The 9,388-nt window shown below is 43.5% G+C and overlaps 1 protein-coding gene across 2 annotated transcripts in view; it reads left to right on the top strand.

The window, feature by feature from the left end:
• The window catches only part of SLC36A2 (solute carrier family 36 member 2), an 84,540-nt gene extending 77,798 nt beyond the window's left edge, over window positions 1–6,742 (top strand). For both annotated transcript variants that reach the window (XM_024749991.1, XM_024750011.1), the window contains 2 exons: window positions 2,985–3,154; window positions 6,149–6,742. In XM_024749991.1, coding sequence (XP_024605759.1) covers window positions 2,985–3,154; window positions 6,149–6,417 — 439 coding nt within the window. In that variant the 3' untranslated portion in view covers window positions 6,418–6,742. The remainder of the gene's footprint in view (window positions 1–2,984; window positions 3,155–6,148) is intronic.
• Window positions 6,743–9,388: the final 2,646 nt, after the last annotated feature.

Below are 9,388 nucleotides of genomic sequence, written 5' to 3'. Positions count from 1 at the left end.
AGAAAGAAAGAAAGAAAGAAAGGAAGGAGGGAGGGAGGGAGGGAGGGAGGCAGTAAGGAAGGAAGGAGGGAAGGAAGGAAAAAAAGAAAGAAAGAAGATAAAGTAAAATAGAGTAAGATAAAATATAATAAAGTTATTAAAATAAAACAATAATTATTAAGAGAAAAACAAAAACAACAACAAGAAAAAACAACGGACGGATAGAGCCGTAGGACAAATGGTGGAAGCAAAGCTATACAGACAAAATCTCACACAGAAGCATACACATACACACTCACAAAAAAAGGAAAAGGGGGAAAAATCATAAATCTTGCTCTCAAAGTCCACCTCCTTAATTTGGGATGATTCGTTGTCTATTCATGTATTCCACAGCTGCAGGGTACATCAAATTGATTGTGGAGCTTTAATCCCCTGCTTCTGAGGCTGCTGGGAGAGATTTCCTTTTCTCTTCTTTGTTCTCACAGCTCCCAGGGGCTCAGCTTTGGATTTGGCCCCGCCTCTGCGTGTAGGTAGCTGGAGGGCGTCTGTTCTTCTCTCAGACAGGACGGGGTTAAAGGAGCCGCTGATTCGGGGGCCCTGGCTCACTCAGGCCGGGGGGAGGGAGGGGCACGGAGTGTAGGGCGAGCCTGCGTCAGCAGAGGCCGGCATGACGTTGCACCAGCCTGAGGCGCGCCGTGCGTTCTCCCGGGGAAGTTGTCCCTGGATCCCGGGACCCTGGCAGTGGCGGGCTGCACAGGTTCCTGGGAGGGGAGGTGTAGATAGTGACCTGTGCTCGCACACAGGCTTCTTGGTGGCGGCAGCAGCAGCCTTAGCGTCTCATGCCTGTCTCCGGGGTCCGCGCTTTTAGCCGCGGCTTGCGCCAGTCTCTGGAGCTCCTTTAAGCAGCGCTCTTAATCCCCTCTCCTCGCGCACCAGGAAACAAAGAGGGAAGGAAAAGTCTCTTGCCTCTTCTGCAGGTCCAGACTTTTCCCCGTACTACCTCCCGGCCAGCCGTGGCGCACTAACTCCCTGCAGATTGTGTTCAAGCCGCCAGTCCTCTCTCGGCGCTCCTTCCGAAGACGGAGCCTCAGCTCCCAGCCCTGCCCAACCCGGCGGGTGAGCAGACAAGTCTCTTGGGCTGGTGAGTGCCGGTCGGCACCAATCGTCTGTGCGGGAATCTCTCCGCTTTTCCCTCCACACCCCTGTTGCTGTGCTCCTCCGCGGCCCCGAAGCTTTCCCCCTCCGCCCCCGCAGTCTCCGCCCGCGAAGGGGCTTCTAGTGTATGGAAACGTTTCCTCCTTCACAGCTCCCTCCCACTGGTGCAGGGCCCGTCCCTATCCTTTTGTCTCTGTTTATTCTTTTTTCTTTTGCCCTACCCAGGTACGTGGGGGGTTTCTTGCCTTTTGGGAGGTCTGAGGTCTTCTGCCAGCGCTCAGTAGGAGTTGTTCCACGTGTAGATGTATTTCTGGTGTATCTGTGGGGAGGAAGGTGATCTCCGCGTCTTACTCTTCTGCCATCTTCCCGGAAGCCTCGCAAACTTTTATTTTTTATTTTATTTCTTTTTGTTGAGGTATAGTTGATGTATAATGTTATATAAATTTCAAGTGTACAACATAGTGATTCACAATTTTCAAAGATTATATTCCATTTATAGTTATTATAAAATATTGGCTATATTCTCTGTGTTGTACAATATATCCTGTAGCTCATTTATTTTATACACAGTAGTTTGTATCTCTTAATCCCCTACCCCTATCTTGCCCCTCCCCCATCCCTCTCCCCACTGGTAATCACTAGTTGGTTCTCTATATCTGTGAATGTGCTTCTTTTTTGTTATATTCATTAGTTTGTTTTATTTTTTAGATTCCACATATAAGTGACATCATACAGTATTTGTCTTTCTCTGTCTGACTTATTTCACTTAACATAATACCCTCCACATCCATCCATGTTTTTGCAAATGGCAAAATTTCATTCTTGTTTAGGGCTGAGTAGTATTCCATTGTGTGTATCTGTGTGTGTGTGTGTAACATACATATATATATATGTATATACACACTGCGTTGAACATGGGGGTACATGTATCTTTTTGAATTAGTGTTTTAATTTTTTTTTTTCTGTTATATACCCAGGAGTAGAACTGCTGGGTCATATGGTAGTTTTGTTTTTAGTTTTTTGAGGAACGCCCTACTGTTTTCCACAGTGGCTCCACTAATTTACAACACTGTATGACAGTACCGTTTTCTGAGAGCTATCAAAATGCTAAATCACATATACTTCTACCCAACATTTTTACTTCTGGGGTCGTATACTGTATGTGCATAGGTATATGTACAAGCATATTCTTTACTGCATTGTTTACTGGCAAAAGACTAGGAATAATCTAAATATCCATTAATTGGAGACTGGTTAAAAAATTATAATATATCCATGCAATTGGAATATCAAGCAGCTATTAAATAGAAGAGCCAGAGCTATGTATCTATGTGTACTGATAGGGAACAATCTCTAAGAAATATTTAATGACTAAAAGCAGAGATCAATGGTGTGTAGACGATGCTTCTGTGTGTGTGTGTGTGTGTGTGTGTACACCTACATTCTGTGTAAGTTTGTATCTACACTATTTCTGGAAGGGCTTCAAGAAAATTGTTTGAAGAGTTGCCTATGGAGAGAGGAACTGGAGACTGGGAATCAAAGGTGGGAGGGAGTCCTGGTATGACCTTTGTACTGTGAAATTTACTCCATACAGGTATACCTTTTTTAAAAAGTAAAAGAAAAAAAGAAAGGCACAGATTCCTGAGCCACAGGCCTATTGAACGAGAATATCCAAGAATGTACACTTTTAATAAGCTTCCCAGGTGGCTCTGGTGGCGGGTCAGGCTGAGTCAGTGGAAGTTAGGCAATTCTATAACTCAACTGGTCCCAGCTTCCAAGTAGTGGATGAGTCCTGTGCGGCCCTGCCCAGGAGCCACGTCGAATTTCACGTGCTGTCCCTCTCTCTGCAGGTTGTACCAGTCGGTCAAGCTGATGTACTCCATCGGCATCTTCTTCACTTATGCCCTCCAGTTCCACGTGCCAGCTGAGATCATCATCCCCGTCGTCATCTCCCAGGCGTCAGAGAGCTGGGTGCTGTTTGCAGACCTGTCTGTCCGCACGGCCTTGGTCTGTCTGACCTGTGAGTAAGATAAAAGGGCTCTCTTTGCCCAAAGCTGTGGCCGGGAGCCACACTGACAGCTACCCCCATCACTGGCTTGGCCACTAGCCAAGCAAGATATTTCACTTTCTGGAACCGCAACTTTCCAACTGAAAAGTGGGCTTAACAGAACTGTCACATAGTAAATGTTATAGTAATCTCTACCGTCTACACATAGAAAGAATACACTGACTGGTTTGAGGGAGAAAGAAGCGTCATTTATTCATTCCTATATGCCTCCTATATGTCAGGCACAGCACTGACATTATCTAAGACTCATGACAGCCTAACTATGTAATATGACCAATTGAAGGAACTATGACCCAGGAAATTAAGTAACATGCTAACATCATAAACAGCTGCTAAGCGACAGAGCTGGGATTTGAATGCAGGTTGTGTAGCACCAAAGTCTGTGTTTTCCATTGTGCCTTTCCATATTCCTTCCTATCATAAATTAAAGTCAAGTCTCCTTAAAGTGGCGTTTAACTATAGAGAAAAACCCCAAGGGGCTGATTTGTGACAGTCTTGGAAGTCATTTTCTCCTCCCTTCCTCCGTCCCTCCCTTTCTTCCTTCCTTCCTGCTTCCTTCCATTCATTCATCCATTCATTACCTCATTCATTCTACATCAGGTGCCATTGTAGATGTTTGGGAAACATTGTGAACAGGGCTGGGAAACTCTTTCTCTGAAGCATGTTCAGAGAAAGAAGATCAAAACAGGTGTCCCATGAAGAATGAGGGAAAGAACTATGGAGGTTTTGCCTGGAGAAGCAAAGCCTTGGGTAAATTCTATATCTGGTCTCAAACACCTGTGGGATTATTGTGCAAGAGAGAGAGCAGATTTCATCTTAAAGTCTCCAGGAGTCAGTGTTTACAGTTGAGGGAATCCCATCTCAGTTCAGGGTCAGGAGAAAGTGTGTAAATCTTGGAGCAGACCAGCAGAACAATATACTACCAGATGCTATACTCCACATAACTGGAGTTCTATAAGCAGAAACAGCTTGGCCTGAGGTGTTGTTAGGCCAACTTGTTGTTACAGAGAGTTCCCAGTCTGTACCAAGACATCAGGAACCTGTAAATACATTGTTTTGAGATCTTTCCCAATAGGAAGGGTGTACATTGAAGAGAAACACTGAATAGTTCAGGCCACTTGGTATCAGGGAAAGGGTATCACTAGAGACAGCTGACTTTCAATGACATGTCCTGCTTCTGTTCTGTGCTGAATGACTACTTCTTCCTCTTTTAGTCATCTGTCAATTCTGTTATCCTTCATTCAGTAATCATTTGTTGAACACCTACTATGTGCCTGACATTGTGCTAGGTGCTAGGGATACAATAATGAATCATGAAAAAGACATGGCTCCTGCCCCCATGAGGCTTATAGTTTGAGTGGGAAATATATGCAGGCAAATAATTATAGCACACTGTGATGAATGTTAAGATGGTACACAGTGATGTACCAGAGGTTAGTTAAGACTGTAAGAAGAGGCTACCCTAAGAGCACCTGAGAAGGTCCTATAACTTAGCCTGGGCCAGGTCAGGAAGTCCTCGCCACTGGAGTGATATTTCAGTTAAGACCTAAAAGATAATTAGGAGGCAGGTGGAGCAGTGGAGAATGTACCACGTGCAGTGAGCAGGCTCTGCACAGATTGGAGGCAAGTACTTACATACAGCCTCTCTGGAGAACTGAAAGCATAAGGAGTGATAAGACGCGAAGCCACAGGATTTGGCAGGGCCCAAGTCCTAAGGGACCTTGTGCTAAGGAGATCAGGCAGTGGGGAAGGGCCCACAGCAGTGGGTTAGCATGACCAGATCTGACCCTTCTAGAGCACTCCTCCAGTTCACCGTGCATTGTAGCTTTCCTTGAGCATATCTTCTCTCTGCCCTGCCTGCATGAGCTCTCCTAAAGAACAGACACTGAATTTTCTCTGTACTTCCTCCAGTAAGCAATTTATTAAATATCTGATAAAGGAAAGCTGTGGACGAGGATCATCCCATCAGAGAGGTGATGGATTCTCAACCGTGAGAGTCTATGAGTCTCTCTTGTTCTCTGATTAGATGTGCTGGAGCAATTTCAGAAAGAGGTGATGTTTTCTTCAAGACCCAGAAAGCTAGTCTGAGTGCTTTCCAGAGCTGGTTTTCCCTAATTTATTCATAGGAAAATCATATGGCTGTATAAAGTTAAGTCACATAATTTATATGTTTATTCATTCAAATATCAAAATTGGACTCCCCTCGAAAATCCATGATATATGTTCATTGTATGTATAAAAGGTGGAAATCTAAGAGTGTCTATGGAAGAGAAGAGATGGTGAGTGAGCCGCCTAATGCTGTCTGCATGTTTTATATCCTCCTTAATTACCAGTTTCCTTCTAAGAGTAGGAAAACCAGTGGTTGAGAGTCTGAGAGCAGCAGAGCCATCTCTCATTGTTTATCCACCTTGCTTCTAGACAGCGACTATATTGTGTAGATTAGTACAAATTCACTGTAGATGCAGTGCCTGGGCAAGAATCAAGCATTTATCAAGCACCTACTGTATATCAAGTTCTTTCACGCACATTAGAGGCAACCTAGTAGGGTGGAAAGGGCCTTAGATTGGACATTTCAGTGGCTTCTCATCTCAGTTCCGTGTCACCTTGGGCACAACCCATTCCCTCTAGAGCTCTAGATTTCCCCAGCTCTGTGATGACAAGGTTATAATAGATAGGTGGTAGAGGGTCCTTTTCAATAAATATTTTATGTGAAAAACCTAATAGATAAAACATAAAAGGAGAGCATGTTTTGGCAGCTAAAACACAGGTGGGAGTCCAGAGCCACAGTGCCTGTTCTGCTCCAGTTCACAATGGGCTCCTTTCCCACCTCTCCAATGGTCTGTCAGGCACCTGTAGAATTGCACAAGTCTCCAAAGAAATGATTTGTTTCTGGGCTCCCTTCCTGCAGGAACGTTCAGCAATTCTAAACTTCTTTTTTCCCCGCAGGTGTCTCAGCCATCCTCATACCCCGCCTGGACCTGGTCATCTCCCTGATGGGCTCTGTGAGCAGTAGTGCCCTGGCCCTTATCATCCCGCCCCTCCTGGAGCTCATCACCTTTTACCCTGAAGACATGAGCTGTGTCACCATTGCAAAGGACGTCATGATCAGCATCCTGGGCCTTTTGGGGTGTGTATTTGGAACATACCAAGCCCTCTATGAGTTGATCCAACCCATCAACTATTCCATAGCCAACTCCACAGCTGTCTATGCATAATTATCTATTTTTATTCTGATAGTTCTCCCTTACTCCCATCCCCAATTTGACTTCTATCGTGGATGTTATATACATTCATCAAACCCCAACATCTCTATATTAATTAGTGGCTTCTTTATCTTTCCAAGAGAAATGCAGGTGACACAAGTCAGTACTGATACCTCTCAGGCTATGTCTTTTCTGTTTTTGGATTTCTCTGGAGGTCTTTTGTACCTCCGAACCAAAACCACATTCAACCGTTTGTATTATCAGCCTCATTTAATGGGAAAAAGGATGCCATTTGCCCATGATATCCCTGGAAACAGAGACCAAGCAAAAATATAAATGCAAAAGGAATTGTTTTCTCTATTCTGCAGTAACTACCCTTAAAGCATCAGGTTTAGAAATGTGTATGTTGGGGGAGGAGGAGTTTCTATTTAGGTATGGTTCTAAGTGGAAGAGTCACAGAGCAAAAATAGTACTTAGCAGTAATTTTTGTAACCAATAGCTCTGACACTGATTTCCTATGGCATCTTTTTTTTTTTTTTTAATTTTTATCCTATGGGATCTCTGGCAAGTTTCTCTCCCTGTCCATCTCACTTTCCCATTCTATGAATTGAAGGATTGGATTAATTGGCTGTTACAGGCTCTTCCAGCTCTGACATTCTGAAAGTGAAAAACAAAGAAAAAAAGAAAAGAAAAGAAATGAATTTATCCTTTAACACATGTGTGAAAATCGAAGGGTTTTCTGCCAGCAAGTTACCCTGTTGCCCTGGAGACACAGGCATACCAGAAGTAGGTTAAAGGATAAAAACATATTTCTTAGCAATCTTTCATTATGGTGACCTCCCTACTGAGAAGGACATCACCTCTTTCTCTCTTTCTTTTTCTCTCTCCCCCCACCCGACCCCCACCTTCTCGGATATCTTAAGGCCACTTAGAGCTGATTTAGGCTAAAGGGGATGAGCAGTTTGTGTGAGGGAAAGGATTTCATCATGTGCAAGGACCACTGACCTTTTGAAAAATAATACTTAGTTTTGGTAAGGGTTTGGAAAAACAATCTTATACTCTGCAGATGGCAGAATACATTTTTATGGCTTTTCTGAAGGACAATTTTTATAATACGTAAGTTTTAAAATGTATAGCCCTCTGACCCAATTTCACTTCTGGGAGTTTATCCTAAGAATCTTTTATGTTTGCAAAAATGTATGCATTATTTATGTTGGAAACAAATATCCAACATTAAGTTAAATTATGATTCATCCAGAATAGAATTCTGTGATGACCCCAAACACTGCAAAAATGTACCTATTGATATGCAAATATATTTGTGATTTATCAGTGGAAAAAAAAAAACTGGTTTAAAACACTCTGTGAAACAAAATTAGGCAAAGACATTACAAGAAAATAGAGCTACAAACCAAAATCCCTCATGGACATAGATGTAAAAATTCTAAACAAAATTTTAGCAAATCAATATAATCAATGTAATTCACCATATTAACAAACTAAAAAGAGAAAAATATATGATCATCTCAATATATACAGAAAAGCATTTGGCAAAATCTAATGTCTATTCCTAGAATAAAACTCTTGGCAACTAAGAATAGTAGGGAACTTTTACAATGCAATCACAAACCCAATGAAACAAATAGACCCTGGGTTGCAAAAGAACCTCTGGAAAAAGGAAGGCAAGAATATTTGCTTCTTGTGGCATTGAACAATCTGCAGATGGTGGATAGCCAACCCTGGCACTAAGGGTTGAATGCAGAATGGGGCAATATGCAAAATCAGATGAGGGAAGTAAGCTACCAGACAAGGAAACCCAGGCCACCATATGACTGGTACAGAACACATTTACTGACTGCAGCCAGCACTGACAGGACGCAAATTGGCCTTTCCAGTTTCATCGGTGTATACTGAATTTTCTGCGGCCATGTGCTTCTTTGGCAAAAACTGGGACCTGGTAGCTGGAATAGAGATGTCTGGGAGGATACAGAGGCTGTAGGGGGATTCCTGACCCCCAGAACCTTCAGAATCATCTCCCACTGCATTTCTGGGCTCCACGAGCATGATCTGTCTCAACATGACTGAGATGGACTGTGGTTGGGGCATTGAGGGGAATGATATACAAAATCACTTTAAGGAGAGGCTGAATTCGGATCTTCAACAACCCATCGAAAGAAAGAGGAATGAGAGAGTTGAGATTGCTAAGCAACACAAGCCCTGCGTGGGGGTGGCAGCAGAAGTTGCCCGTGAGAAACTGAGGCATTAAGAGTTGGCTACCAAGTGGACACAAGTGACATGAGTGGCCTATAAGCCACCATGACCCTGAGAATGAAACTGACAGAGAACTCTATAAAGATTCACAAGATTTGTGACTAGCAAACAATGTCCAGACAGTGCCTGACTCAAACCCACGAAGGAGCACCTCAAGCAATTCCCTGAGCTCTGAGCTCTAATGTTATAAATAGGGGGCCGGGGGAGCACAGAACCTCTCCCTGGCATCTGACACCACTTGGAAGTGAAATTGCACTGCTATGATATTGCACTGAAAATTTTCTTAAGGGAAAATTTTCAGGTGGACCATAACTTAGGAAGTTGGACTTGCCAGTCAGGGAGATTCACACGTGAACGACAGGCCCTGTGATCTGGTCCTTCCCTACCTCTCTTGCTTCTGGCACGAGTAGCACCTTTTCTCTCCATCCGCACCAGCCTTTGTCCAGTTTCCAAAAAGCAGCTCCTCCTTCCTGCAGGGCCTCGGCATATGCTATTCCCTCCACTTTGAACTCTTTTCCCCCTCTCTCTACCTACTTAATTCCTACTCATTTGTCAGATCTCAGTTATCACTTCCTCAGGAAAACCCTCCCTGACTTCACCCACTGACCCAGGCTCTGCCATTCCGGATAAGCTTCTATTTCGTAACACTCCTCAGTTGTCATAGAAAAACTTCAGCAGTATATTTTTACAACTTTTTTTTTTTTTTTTTTTT

Source organism: Neophocaena asiaeorientalis, unplaced genomic scaffold, assembly GCF_003031525.2.
Source record: "Neophocaena asiaeorientalis asiaeorientalis breed wild unplaced genomic scaffold, Neophocaena_asiaeorientalis_V1.1 scaffold548, whole genome shotgun sequence".
NCBI lineage: Eukaryota > Metazoa > Chordata > Mammalia > Artiodactyla > Phocoenidae > Neophocaena > Neophocaena asiaeorientalis.
This window is presented reverse-complemented; position numbering and strand designations above follow the sequence as displayed.